Genomic DNA, 15,429 nt, shown 5'->3' with positions numbered 1-15,429 from the left:
ACCTCTGCAATATTGAAGAAGCAATACGACTACATTCCAGGGTTCAAAGGCTTCTCCAGTTACCCATTTATTCCATTTGCCACTGAATGCATGAAAGGTTGTATCCTAATATAAAAAAATAGCGCTGAATGTGTGGGGCGTTATATGCTCTTTATGAGCAGTGAATTACATAGGCATGGTTTTGATATGTGGATTCTGTCAAATGGAAGATGAAGATTTAGATTTTTGTTTAACAATTATAGCTCTACCTGTGCAAATCTGAGCAAGTCAAGAGAACAGACAGCATAAAACAGCTTACTTTAAAAAAATTGTTTAGCAGAAACCTAAAAAAAGATAGTGAGCTCATTTTACCCTAACGTAGAAACTAATCAAAATCAGTGTGCGCACTTTAAAGATACATTGCCACAAAGGAAATAGGACAACACAAGCACTATTATGCAATGCAGGGAGAATAATTAATTTTATAATGGGATGATTTTAGAATGTTGTATTATTTTATTGTTCTTAGCCGCCCTGAGCCCGGCTTCGGCTGGGGAGGGCGGGATATAAATAAAATTTATTATTATTATTAATTATTATTATTATATTAGAAAAGCTGTAAAACATAACTAAACCAGTATGTTTCCATCTTCCTTATAATACATATTAGTAATAACAACAACGAATGAAACCGCCATGGAGACTGAACACCTGAACACCTTTGCCACTGGATACTGAGACACAATTTTCCAAGGAAGTTTTCACCCTTATTTTAACTAGTAATCTGCATTTTCCTTACCACCATATAATACAAACAGTGCAAGTGCAACATGGTGTAAGGTTGGCATAGAGCATTAATGGTTGTTGCAGTACTGCAGCAAGGTAGTGAATGAATGGTTGCTGTATGAAATGGTAGTAATTAAAATGTACATCTTTCTCTGAGAAAAGTCCCACTTGGTCTGTACATCTCACTGATACTAGGAGCTATACAGTGGGGAGAAAAAGAGACCATATGCTACTTGATTTCAATCAGCTGGTTAAGAAATTCAGATACTGAATTATTTTGACTAAAATATGCTACCAAAAATGTCATGCGCACACACACACATATAAATGTCTTAGACTTTTGTATTTCAAAATAGCCAGAGAACGATTTAGAGATATATGCAACGCATAAAACATCTGGCAATAGAAGGAAAAGGAAAGGGGGGGGGAGAAAAGAAATCTTCGAACATATGCACTGAAGGCCTTAGCTTTCTCCAAATAATTTAGATGGAAAGTTTCCCAAAACTAAAAAGGCAGGAAAAACATGAACATGTTTCAGTGGGTGTGAAAGCAAGGAGGGAATGGGAGATGAGTGGGAAAAGGCTTCTTCCAGCACTTTGGGTCACTAGAATTTTAAGCCTATAAGAGAAACCTCTCAAAACCCACAGAAGGAAAAAGTACAGGTCGGTCGGTCAGAATCTGTCAACAAGAAGTGGTTCAGAATCATTAGAAGCATAGCCTGTATCAAATGAAACATCTTTTCCAACATGAGTTTTTTTGGGGGGGCCTTGTTATTTGTGCATGAGGAAACCACTTTGGTTAGTTTGTTACCATTATAAGTGAACAAGCAAAACAGACATGTACATTAACTTAACATACATGCATTGACACATACACTTTACCTGTACTGATGTTAGTGGAAAAGTAAGGTATTCTACATATCCCTTAGTAACCATATCAAGGGCTATTTCTAGAGTATTGCCTTTGTGGAGTACTGCTCAAATGCTAAACCATACTGACCATTTATTTGAGTAAATGCTGGATACAACCAATCATAGCAATCTAACAGGTGGTCACGGGGGCACAGAACACAAGGACATTTCCAACTCACCTTTCTCATGCAAAATATTAATGTGTCAGGCCTAAGTGTTTTCCAATATAAAGTGGTGCATGTCTACCGCAATTTATTTTAAACACTTGTAGTTTATTAGAACAGAAAAGTAAAGTGAGAGTTAAGAATTTATTATAGAATACACAGAACAGACGCTATCTGTTGCTATTGACTCTTTTATTTAAGAGCAGATCAAAAATATGCCAAAGCTTTGGTTGTCTGGAATGATATGCACACTTAAATTATAACATTTTCTTATAGAAAAACAGTAAACATAACTTATACATTCAGAGGTGAGCAAGACAAACATTGTCCATATTTAATCTTACATTATAGATAATGAAATGTTTGCAATGAGAAGTTAAGAATCTATTATATATTTGGTATCTTAAACCATACTTAAGAATTTATCATATGACCTCATATGAAATATGCACAGCAATGCAATGGCAAGCATAATTAGCAAATCCACTCTCATGGACAATTGCCAGGATGAGAATCAGCCTTTTTAAAAAACACAGAAAACAACAACAATTATATTTGAAGGTAGGTCTCCTGGTATTTAACAGGAAAATATTGCTGTTGATGAGAATCACATTAATATTAATCCCTGGGTTGGACTCAGACTAATTAACAGAGTACACTCACTGAGAGATATAGAACAAGTTAGTTAAGCCTCATTGATTTCAGTGGGTCCAAACTGACTAAGCCTGGACCCAATCCATTATATTTTATAATGAAAATAAAAGGCATTCAATTAATCATGTCACAAAGGAAATCTTAGGACAATTGACAAACCTGAATATGTTTTGAAAGAACACCCAGATTTCTCAAGATTTTCATAGCACTAATAAAATCTTCAGCTGTCTTTAACTAACAGCAGAGATGAGAAGGACAATGATGGGAACATTAGCTGTATTGGTTTATGTTCAAGTGTTCAGTGCTGAAACAGTAATTATGTAGATTTGGTAATGTTACAATTTCTTTTAATTTCAAAACTTGACAATATAATCTGCACATATAGAAAGTTCCCAGCATGGAATATTAACAGACCAGCTGTTTCTGCTTTGATGAAGCCCTGTAATCCACACGTGAACCATGCTTTAAGCAGTATTCTGCAGAAATCTTTGCAACAAAATAGAAGAGCATTTAGGAAAAGTGTAAACAGGAAATTACTTTTAGTAGAGGAGCTCATAAAGCACAGACACTAACAACCAAAGTATATTTGAATGTCAAGGGCCTGGTGTAAACATACAAAGAACAAGGAAATTAAAGGGCATGTCATCTGCACCCAGCATACCTATACCCAAACAAAAAAATGCTCTCTTTGGAAATGTATTTAAAAAAGAGATGCTCCCAGGTAGAGACTAAGTGTGCCAGGTGTCAGTTTAGGCAACATACTAGTAATTAGCTCTTAATTCACAAATAGAATACAATAGAGACCTTTAATCACCTAAGCAGTACCAGAATTGTTAACCTGTACCTCCATATGGCGCCTTGGAGAAGTTCCAAAGAAGGTATAGCTGTTCAGCCACTTCATATTACAGTTTTCTGCTGTTTTTCAAAAACTGGAGTCAGGCTCCAATGAAAACTCTCTGTGAAATGAGTTTCTTCCTCATAAAATAACACAGCTTTCTTTCTAACAATGAACCTTTCTCATATTACAATTATTATATTAGCACTTAAGTGGCTCAAAGTAATCTGACCTTTTATTTTTCAGGTAATGGTGTATGTACCTTCAAAGTATGAGGGCTTAAGTGCTTTTCATTTATCATCCAGCTCCATTATGCATTTCTACCAGAGGGGAAAGAACCAACCACTGAGATGCTGTCACAGATTGACATTCATAAAGGCATCTGTTAAGCAGAGTCCTATTAATGTGCTTTGGTGATGAATAAGTTTTCATGTCCGGGCTTTAAGATCTACTGTAGGGCAAAAAGGAAATGGTGGCTTTTTCTACCCCTCTCCTATCTCCCTATTAGCTGCTCCTTTATAATGCAAACCAGTATGTTAGGCTGTTTTGGTTTGTGCGTTAATTTAGGACAACAAAGATGGTAAATGTCATGTGCAGTTTCTCTGTTAAAAGATAATCATTTCCTTAAAACAATGGTGTAAACATCTTTGCTTTTCATACTTTAGAAACAAAGAAATCACCTTTCCTGAATATATACTATATATGCACTTCAGTAATTATTTTATATACAGGGAAACACATACTTACACAGAGAGAAATGAATAGCCTTTTAAAGCTAACTTATTTGTCTACAAAGAAATATACACTGCTAAAGATGGCATTGGCAGCACCTTCCAGTTTTGCTTGAATTGCTTCATTTCTTCTGAGACAGTTTAACCACCAGTGCTAAACAAGTATTGTTTTAACTCTTTTTTGGCATTTTATGATGTATCAAACAGGAGGCGAAAAAACACTGGTACCTGCACACAAGCAAAACAGAATCATGTTTCTTATGGTGAATAATAATAATAAAAAGACATGATCAAGACATTTTAGTGTCCGTTAGCTTTCAGGAGGAGAAACTTAAAACACTGAAACCAATACAACTTTGGCTATGTCATGCCCAATATTACGATATCTCTGAAACTTGACAAAAATAAAATTAGGATGGGAGCCAGAGGCAGCCTTTCCCTGGTCACTGTCTGAGGTGAATGGGAAGCTGCTGCCTCCCCTCTGCTGAAGCCTTACTGAAATCATGTGGTTGCAGGTTCCAGTGAGATCTTGTGAGAGATCCATGAGATCTCGCTGGAGCCCCCAAACCACTTTTTGTCTAATGCATCATAATGAGACAGAAAAATAAGACCAATCCACACCAAAATGCTCTCAAATTTCTTAAAGGATAAAGCAAAATGATTCTGAACAATCTCAGACGGTTCGTGTTAATAATTAAGATGGATGTGAAAAGGTTTTTTTCAGGTATTACTTACTTGACATAGTCGAGGAACATTCTCGCCTACTCAAAGGGTCTTCTTGTGGCGTTGGTTGGATTTTTGCAGGGGTGTATGTATTTAAAGAGTTTTTTCTTGCATCCAGAAATGATGGCGAAGCTAAAAGGGTTAATAAAAGTTACAAAGCTATTTTATCTTATTCTTTCTCAAGTAACTGGATGTTGTCAATACTGAAGAAGCAGAGATTATATAAAGTATCAACAAAGGCTGTATTATTCTTTGAACAATTGCCTCTGAAAAGTGTGTACATTGTTTTTATGCGAATAGTACAGTGAACATATTATGCTCCAATACTACTCTTCATCAACATGGATCTATAGGTTTTTGTCAACATCATGTTTAAATTATTAAACAGTCATCTTTTTTGCTTCCAAGAAACCTATTTAGACAAACCTGAAAGGTATCTGGCCAAATATGTATTTTGATATTTTTCTTATGTACTTCTTCTTTGTGTATGGCTTGCAGACTACTAAATTTAGCTATTGAAGAATAGGATAATAAACTAGAGTAAGAAGGTCTAATACTGCCTGAATAAAGAACTTTTTCCTCAGAACATATTATCTCTAAGTACTAGGTATAGATACCTAACTCAGCTTCTACTCACTTTTTTGACTTAGTGCATCAAGATTTGCTAATTTAAAAATTGTTATGCTTCTCTTTACTGCTGTTTTCTACCACAAGGAACTTGTGAATTTTGCTTAAAGTTAGAGCCAGGTCTGGAGAATTTTAAATTTACAAAATCAGACATTTCGTGTTCCTTCATCCTAGCAGGTGTAACTTGAAACCTGCATTGCACCTTGGAATGTGAAATATATTAAGTCTGTTACCTCTTCCCATGCTCTGTCTTGAGACCAAGCACAATGCAGGCTTCATGGCTTCAACACTAGGCCCATTTTTTGATCCTCTCACCTCTCGCTCTGCTTAAAATCTAGCCTGACAAAGAATTCTGGACAGCTCAAAAGCTTTCTCACTATTTTGTACTAGTTTGGATGCCCTAATAAAGGTATTGCCCTACTATGGAATTTGGGAAATTATTATTTACAGTTTGTTACAGAAATATCAAGAAATCTGCATGGCAGTGTTCGAGCGGAAAGAGAATAATGTGCTATAGGCATCATAGTGTTCAGGGTCCAATAAGCTACTTCAAGTATACAGAGAGGTATGTGCCAAGCAGGATTCCCCCACCTCAGCAACTCTATCTGAAGTTGCCTAAGTTTTTGAAACAAAGTTTCTAGCTTAGCTATGGGACATATGTGTGGAATGGAGGGGTAGAATGGAAGCCCTACTTCTTTGGATCTTAGCAGTTTTTAATTGCACAAATAAGTGTTGTCATTATACAGAAATTTTGCACAGCATACATGCAGGGTATGTGTTATAGTCATATTGTGTGACTAATTTAAGTTAAATTGCATTCTCTTACACTTCCAAGGACAGCCAAGAAGGCAGCTGCAGTGTGGGTGGTGTGGTTATATGCCAATTCATGGGGAAAATGAGGAAATACTTATTTGATTAAATCTGAAACAGTTTATCAGTCCCACACCAGGAAACACTAAATCCTAGTATTCAATGGAATGCCTATGGCCAGCAGCGTTTTGCAGTTTGCAAAATAAAAGACATAAAAGGTAATTACGCAGAGAAAATGTGGATGCGGCTTGAAATCTGTCGTACAAAGGAGAGGCAGCAATGGAAGCAAGAAAGTCATCCACCTGCTTTAATGACAAGGAGTTATGGAGGGTTTCTAGAGGGCAGATTGAAGGCACCATGGAATACAATTCAAAGCCTGAAAAAGAAAACACAGACACACACACACCACATATTTCCAACATAAAAGGAAGCAACTGAGCAATTATAATGGCAAAGGTATATTCTGCAGAAGTATGCTTAACAGGCCAGAATACAAAGAGACCTGTGCATGCCATGTGCACCAAAGCACTTCTGAACCCAGTGCAACTCTCCAGATTTCTGCACCTTTTGCACTGCATCAGAAGCAGCTCCAGAATGATTGCTTGACTTTCTGAAGGGCGTTTTCTCAGGTAGACACATGGCACATGCAGGCCTGCAGTGAGAAAGATGGAACCAAAAAGCCTCAAACATGATTCTGGCTCCATCCAAACACATGCAACACTTCAGATACTGAAACAATATGGAGCTGGACTAAAGGGTGTCAGAATTTCCTATACAGGAAGCTCATGGTTCTGCATATACATAATATAAAAACATTTTTATTTAAATAAGTCTAAGGCAGCAATTTAACCACCACTTACACAGATGTAGACCTACTTATCCATTGTACTCTCTGATAACTCTAATCTAGGTTTTCATTCAATTTATAAATTTCTATATAAAACAGACTTAAGAAACCAATGACGTAAAGGCTCAGCATGTCCCTATGTTACTTCCATAGGCATCAGAGCTGGCTCTTCAAGTCAAAACTCCTGGTCATCTAAGTCTGAAAGTACTGTTTTCTGAGAAGAAAGCAAGGACAACCCTCTTCCAGGATTATGACAAGTTTCCTTAATATTTACATCCAGCTTCATTACTTTTATAACAGTTACTGTCAAGCCACAAATAAATCTGAAATCCAGGGTTAGGCATCATAAGTAAAAACATAATCAACCATGCATACCTGAACTAACGTTAATTTAAAACTCCATATGCGTACATAAGCTTTAAAAAGCACTTGTGAACTGATTCAGACAGCTCCCCACAAAAAATTGTACATATAAAGTTTCACTATTATAATTCCGAAAACAAAAACTGTAATTTTACTTAAGTTGCTAAATTTCTCCCAAGACCTTTTTTTCCAATGACATAGATTTGCTAATGAATAAGTATTCATGTTTTTTTGCAAGGTACATTTAAATGTATGGGACGCGGGTGGCGCTGCGGGCTAAAGCCTCAGCGCCTAGGGCTTGCCGATCGAAAGGTCGGCGGTTCGAATCCCCGCGGCGGGGTGCGCTCCCGCTGCTCGGTCCCAGCGCCTGCCCACCTAGCAGTTCGAAAGCACCCCCGGGTGCAAGTAGATAAATAGGTACCGCTTACCAGCGGGAAGGTAAACGGCGTTCAGTGTGCGGCTCTGGCTCGCCAGAGCAGCTTTGTCACGCTGGCCACGTGACCCGGAAGTGTCTGCGGACAGCGCTGGCCCCCGGCCAATAGATGTGAGATGGGCGCACAAACCCCAGAGTCTGTCAAGACTGGCCCGTTCGGGCAGGGGTACCTTTACCTTTACCTTTTACATTTAAATGTAATATGAAGTAAACTATAGTGAACTCCAAAACTAAAGAATTCAAATTCTTGTTATCTGAAATCACTTTTCTCTCCTTAAATTTCTAGAGAAGGAAACTTTGAAAAAGAACATTTTGGTATCTTATTGAATTGTAGCAGTTAAGCCTCTGTGTGTGCTTCAAGTTAATTGTGTTTAATGCATAATAATTCTTCTAAGAATACAACACTACGCATGCAGGCAAGCGCGAACCCTTTCTTTGCATTACAGTAAATTCCACGAGAACTGCAGCTTTCCCTGACTGGAGAAAATCCACAAATGTGTATGAGTATCTATGTAAGGAACAATTTCATGGGACTATGGCAGGCTATTTTCTTTAAGTGCTCATGTCTATTTTGGTGCTTAGAATTACCTCATGTCCAATAAATATCCTTTGAAACAGTTAAATCTGAAGCTCAATAATGTCATTTATATTTCTGCATACTTCTTTTAGCTTTATTTACCTAGGCAATAAAAACCAACTATTCACTTGTGCACACACCCATCTTTTAGCAGCTTCATTACTGGATTATCAAGCATTGGAAAAATACCCTGAGACATGTGCCGAGAGGCCATTTCCACTGGATTGAAATTGAAAATGGTAAAAACCTATTCATTTGTGTTCTTTTGTTTTTAAAAAGACACCTACGTATTGGACAGTATCCCTTCAAATGTCCGATCTGCTAACGTGAGCTGACCTCTATCTTAACATACCAGTTTCCATCAAAATGAAAGACAATGAAAGGGTTAGCGCAGCAACTTAGAAAGCCACCCTGCCGTCTTACATTCGAAAGCTATAAAGACATACCACTGGCGCCTAGAAATTCCTCAGAAGAAACCGACCAGCACCTAAAGAGGTCTGGATGTTCTGCACAGAGGCCCAGAAAATAAGTAAAGGACTGTCAGTAGATACTTGTTTCACCATGTATCTTGAACTCAAGATGAAAGGAAGGGGAAGACTGAAATGGTTTAGAAGTTGCGTTGTTATCTTAAAGTTATGGAAGTCAAAGAAAAGAGGAGGCCCTCAATGAAAGGTTAAGAACAAACAGTACGCCACGCCTCATTTTCAGAGCAGCTGGAGTGATCCCAAGTTACCTGAGGAAGTACATTTAGGCTTCTGAGAAATACATATAACCATGCAGTAAATTGTGAAAGTTGTGAGGATACATATTAATCAGATCACAGCAATCTGTATCAACACCGCTGTGATAAAAAAATATACAAATTTTAAGCACATACTATTTGGATAAAATGTGCTCTGCCAGCTATTCATGATATATTTCCCCCCTTATTTGTAAATATTTATTTTTTAGCTCTCATACCTCAACTTTCAGCTGTTTTGCATGCTAAGTTGAGCATCTCTCTTTAGATGACGTAATTTTAGAGTCAATGTGCACATTTTTTTTTTCATTTTCACAACTAATTCTATATGTAGGTATGAAATACTGTAGTACTATTAGTAAAGATTATTTGTGACTGAAGCAAACCTATCATTTTATTATGATGATTTGGGAATAGACACAAATCTACAGCTTCATGAAGACATTATATTACCTTACCACTAAAGTCAGTTAATAAATGGCTTTGGAAACTTTTGAATAAGGATAAAGAAACTGAGAGCAGCATTACTGTTTCATCTATGATGGAGGAGTGGCCAGCTCAGTTTCTGTGATGAAAGGAGCAATTCAGTGGCAAAGCTTTGCAAAATGTGTTATATGTTGGGGCAGGATGGGGGCGGCTTCCAACAAAATATTAAAATACAATAGTCTGTTGAACATTAAAAGCTTCCCTAAAAAGGGCTGCCTTCAGATGTCTTCTAAAAAGTCTGGTAGTTGACATCTGGTGGGAGGGCGTTCCACAGGGCGGGTGCCACTACCAAGAAGGCCCTCTGCCTGGTCCCCTGTAACTTGGCTTCTCGCAGAGGGGGAACGGCCAGAAGGCCCTTGGTCTGGACCTCAGTGTCTGGGCAGATCGATGGGGGTGGAGATGCTCCTTCAGGTATACTGGACCGAGGCCATTTAGACCTCTGGAGGAAAACATAGCGGCAAGTAACTCATTACAGAAAGCACTTAAGCTGTCTGTATGAAAGGAAGGAAACTTAGACAAGGTGAAGCAAATCATTTGGTTACTGACAGAAATGTAGGGAACTTTGTTTTCAGTTAACTTTTATTTTAAGTCTAATGTGATTTCAAGAAGATGATAGCAAGTTTCAGTTGTTATTTATAATGAAATCCTGAGTTCACATAGAATAGGCTTAGCAGTGGTTGTTACCTCTGCTAGATAATCAGAATCTTCATGTTCAAAGGCTGTATACCTCTGAATCCCAGTCACTGGGGGACAAATAGAGGACAGACCACCACTTTCATGCCCAACTTAATGAGTTTCCCAGTGCCATCTGGTGGTTGTTGTTGGAAATAGAGGGCTAGAGAAAGTGGACCATTTGGTTTGGTTTAGTAAGGCAGTTCTTACGCTGAGTTCCAAAAGTTCAGAACAGAGATATCCAACACAGCAGGATGCCAAAGAATATGAAGGGGAAAGGAATAGGAGCTGTTTAGGATCAGAAAGCTTTTAAACCATACACTATGTGTACTAATTGGTTGTGTCATTAAGAAGACTGCGTAAAAATAGACATGGAATTCATTTAATTCCCCACCCCATCCCAAAAAGGATTTTGAATGTGTGAATTTTAAAAGACTAGATTATGGAATTAAAAGGGGGAAAGGGATTTAAATTATCAGAATTTCTAATAATTGACAATATGGCCATGTAATCAGCTGGAATCAGGGAGGAGGATGGTGGACGGGACTATACACCCCATAGTTTGGAAGGGATGAAGCAAGGGAATACTTTTTTTTTTAAATAAAAGCAAAACATACCATTGGTTGGGTGTCGAGCAAATGAGATAGAAAACCTTTTAACAGCAGAACCACGTGTGGTGTCTGAGAAAGAGAAAAACAGGTACCTGAAATTCAAAACAGCTACCAAAAGAGGGATAATTCAAGAAAGGACAGAAGAGGGGGAAACAATGAAGAGTAGGTTAGAACTGAGTGGCATGCAGAGGGGATTGGGAGAGGTGCAAAGGCCAAAACAGGTTTAAAAGCAGGTAAAACTTTGCTGGTTGTTACTACTAGAGGTTTAATGGAGTGTATGGAAGACAAATACGGGTGAGCTTGTGATTTTGGCATACAGACATACATGGTTAGAATTGAATATCATGGATGTGACAGTAGGAGAAAGCTGAATGTTTCTTACCCTCAAGAAAGTTAACAAACATTGTAAAATGGTGGAAATCTGGTGCTGACATGTCTATTCTGCTTGTTACTCTGAAGCCCCAAGCCAAACACTTTCAGGATAATTTTAAAAATAATTTAACAAACGTACCTCTTTTTAGGACTTTACAAATATTAATGAATCTCCTTTGATTTCTCTAGTTCTCAATAAATGGTTTTTGTTCCATTTCAGGAAAAAATTACCAAATTAAATGGTTTTAAACATAGGTTGAACATAAACTTTTTTTTAAGTTGGTTTGTTACGGAAGGGAAAAAGCCCTCCTTCCATCGGTGTGCCATTAAACACAATTAATCTCTGAGAAATAAAGGGACACTACAACCCTCTACAAATTAATATTAGTGATCGGTATTATAGGCTTCTACTCTGTAAACAGGCCTAGGACTTTCTTTCAAGGTTTAATGTGTGCATATGAGTGGGTGGGTGTAAGTGCATGTGCGAAGGTGTGCACATACCATCTATGCAGCCAGAAGAAGTCAGCTTTTTACGATGAATACGAGCATAATCCTGTAGGTTAGGTGCACTTGAAGAACCCCCGAGCACCGAAGTGCTAAACAGGCTCGCACAGTGAGACCCTGATGGGAGTTAGAGAAAATACATACAGCAACCAGGTGTTCTTCTGTTCACATCGGGGATGCATGCAGCATGCAAGCATATCGCTCTTACCACACAAGAGGCTGCCTCTGGCATTGCCTTGAACAGGTTCACAATATGCTTATAAAGTCAGTGGTACTTTCAGGATGTAACTACCACAAATTACTGTGCTTCTACTTATCACAATCCCCTTACTAATTATATACAAAGAGAAGGCTGAACTCTAATGAAGGGAACTTCCTTTTGTTTTCTGTTGTTAGACTTCATAAAGAAAAGAAAATCTGCCTGATAGGCCAATGTAAAACAAAAAGGGATGGTTGAGGAAGAAACACAAGAATGAATATTTGCAGTTTATAACTGAATCTGTTAAAATGAGCACTGAACTCTGCAAAAGACAGAGATCAGCATATTTTCATATGGCAATTCCACTTAAATTCATGGGATGTGATCAAGTTTTCTTGCACGCGTTCCACTTGTGGCTTGTGGAGACATATCCCATTAAATGTGTTGAGTTTCTCAATGTATTTTTAAAAGTTAATGGCTGATCTAAAAACAAAAAAAACCCTGGTGTACTGACTTTTGCTGTCTCATATTAAAAACCTTGTTTATAAAGAATAATTCTCTATGTACTACAATATTGGTACCCTTCTCCCATAATAATATTTTAATTTACATTTAAAAACCTAAGAAAGGGGCTACTTTGGCTGTAATATATTTTGGACAATCCCTTACCAATATAAAATTCATCTCAATGGCACTTGCTCAGGAGAGGTTTCTCCTATCCTTGCCCTTTGAAACCTGATCTATTTGCTTTCTAATCATGAACCACTGATTCAAAATTTCTGTTATTACCACTGACAACCAAATGGTGAGGAAAACATTAGTAGCACATCTGATGAAACACATCAATATAAATGTCTAATCTGTGGAGAAGCTTTGGAACTTAAGAAATACCTGCATTTAGATCAGTTTTCATCAACATGTACTGTATTGGCCTGAATATAAGCCTCATTTTTTGCCCAAATTCCAAACGTGAAAAGTTAAAGCGCGGCTCATATTCGTGACCTTACGATATGCAGGCAGGAGCGTGGCAAAGTGCCATCCGTCCTGTGCGTAGTCCCCCGTCCTCTCCCCAAAGGCCAGGAAGGGAAAGTGTGAGGAAGGGGAAAGGTCGCTAGCAACGGACACCCCCCCCCCCTTTGCAGCCAGGAGCAGCGAGGAATGGAGCGGCTTATATTCAGATTATTCTTTTCTTTTCCCTCTCCAATTTTAAAGGTGCGGCTTATATTTGGGTGCAGCTTATATTCGGGCCAACACAGTATATTTACGTGGAATATCACAGAGAACAGGATTGTGCAATTATTGAAGAACATTAGAAAAATTAAACTCCAGTAATCAAGAGCATCTGATGTATGCATTTTGCTAGGTAAAATTTTGAAACGTGAAGAAACAAACAAACAAAAAAAAGATTGTGTATATAGAAAGAATATAGAGTTTAGTAGACAACTGGAGAATTTTTTATCTTAGACTGCATTTAATGCGGTGTTTGTTTTGTTTGAAGTGCTATGAAAGTGTTACCCAAAATATTAAAACATTTGCAGAGCAAAAAAGTACCGGTAGTATACACTACCAAATGTAGTATAATACACTACAGTACAATGAAAATAGTCTTCATTCTACAGTACTAAAATGCTGCTGAAATAGAAATCTGATGCTTGCTGTAATAAAACAGTTACAATAGCCAAGCCTGTATTCTGAAAGCTGTAGTTGATGGAATTTGGGGTAGTGCAAAGAACATTACTCTTGTGTTGTTCTTAAATGTATATGGAAAACAAAAAATGAGAAAAATAAAGGTTTTTGATTACCAGGAGAATCTCTTCAACTGTTCCCATCTGACTAAGGAGCAAGCCCTCAAAAGCCTAGAGATGAATCCTCTTAAAATGGTCTCTATTAACTTGTCAAAACAACAATATGGTTTGGGTTCAAGTGAAAAATTCATGCCAACAATGACAACTGATATTCCATATTCAATGACCAAATGACTTATTTGTATTAAAATATGCAAGATACATTATCCAAACAACGGAGTTAACTTTTAAAATATCTACAAGCTTGAATACTGAAAACTGAGTAGGTCTACTTTAAAGGGGCAGGACTTTAGGAAATATATACGTACCTATACCGCTTGCCTTTTGCTCCACAATAGTTCTTGGTGGTCGGAAATAACTGCTGGTTTCTGTTGGGACCTAGACATGGGAAATGGATAAGTAAGAACAAAAACAGACTAGTGGGATTGTAGAATCCATTAAGCTTGAAACAGCAGCCTGTTCATGACAGACAAGTATTAATAAGCATATGATGCATTAGTAGAGATACCAAAACAATATGGAAGGTCATGCAATATTGCTGAAGGGAATCCAGTTCACTCATGAGATCCTTGCAATGAAGTGGTGCAAGCAGGCATTCATGATGACAAAAACAGGACAGACACCAAGAAAGATATGAAAACACAGACAACTGTGTCATTTTAGTTTACCAAATGAACACTCCTAAACTGCGCCTGTATTGGAAGGGAGAGGGAGGAAAAAAAAGGAAACATAGACAGGCTGATGAGGTCACCTTACAGTCACTGATCCATGCACAGGCTCTTATCAGGGTAAACGTCTGATGTTCACAACCTTTAACCTAAAACTCTTTTTTTCTATATCCAAGCAATTTTTAGTTTCAATAGGACATCAAAATAACATTCTTTTTTTGGGGGGAGGGTTTCTGGTAACAGGGCACCATCCATTGTTTAGTACAACCATTTGTAAGTATGTTGTTTTATATCCAACATTAGTCCTACTCAGAACAGACCCACTGAAATGAACAGATATGACTAATTTGGTTTCATTAATTTCAATGGGTCTACTTTGGGTATATCTGAGTTGGACAAAAACTGTACACTATTTTATTTTATTGTTCAGTATATGGTACTATTTTACTTAATTCCCCCAATATGTCAAATTTCACAATGTTATACATTACAATGGATGAAGAACTGTCTTCAAAACAAAGAGAGAAAGAGAAAGGACACCTCCGGTTCACAAGTAGAGAAAATAATTATTAGTACTAACAATTTTTTTCTTGAACAGTTAATAGGCCGTTGAAAAGACAATCTATGCTAATCCCAACTGTGGAATACCAATATTGGACCCCAATCCAATTACTTCAAATCACATTTTGTTTCATTCATTAGCTAATCATTTTAATGCACCTGCCACCAAATTACTCAATGCTGTTTTTGTTTTGCTTTGTAAGTAAAAAAAGAAAAGTCTTAAAGGACAACTAAGCCAAAGCTGATGTCTATTTCATGAGGAACTAACTATTTCCATCTCTACAGTGCTGAAAAGAAACCAACTGAAAACCAAACAATCAACTACATTCAGTGAAACTTGTGTAGGAAAAAAAAAAACATGCACTTGCTTTT

General features: G+C 37.5%; 1 protein-coding gene across 23 annotated transcripts in view; it reads right to left on the bottom strand.

The window, feature by feature from the left end:
• Positions 1-4,083: 4,083 nt before the first annotated feature.
• The window catches only part of PPIP5K2 (diphosphoinositol pentakisphosphate kinase 2), a 51,232-nt gene continuing 39,886 nt past the window's right edge, over positions 4,084-15,429 (bottom strand). For 5 of the 23 annotated variants that reach the window (XM_082191396.1, XM_082191400.1, XM_082191401.1 and 2 more), the window contains 8 exons: positions 14,497-14,520; positions 14,137-14,206; positions 11,822-11,941; positions 10,955-11,017; positions 8,887-8,946; positions 6,447-6,596; positions 4,796-4,915; positions 4,084-4,288 (listed from right to left, as the gene is read on the bottom strand). In XM_082191396.1, the coding sequence (XP_082047522.1) occupies positions 4,260-4,288; positions 4,796-4,915; positions 6,447-6,596; positions 8,887-8,946; positions 10,955-11,017; positions 11,822-11,941; positions 14,137-14,206; positions 14,497-14,520 (636 nt within the window). In that variant the 3' untranslated portion in view covers positions 4,084-4,259. The remainder of the gene's footprint in view (positions 4,289-4,795; positions 4,916-6,446; positions 6,597-8,886; positions 8,947-10,954; positions 11,018-11,821; positions 11,942-14,136; positions 14,207-14,496; positions 14,521-15,429) is intronic. The other 18 variants (XM_082191402.1, XM_082191392.1, XM_082191405.1 and 15 more) reach the window with 13 other exon arrangements.

The sequence above is a fragment of the Podarcis vaucheri genome (genome assembly GCF_965113315.1).
Source record: "Podarcis vaucheri genome assembly, chromosome: 11".
Lineage (NCBI taxonomy): Eukaryota > Metazoa > Chordata > Lepidosauria > Squamata > Lacertidae > Podarcis > Podarcis vaucheri.
Note: the sequence above shows the minus strand (reverse complement) of the source record. Positions and strands in the feature narration are given on the sequence as shown.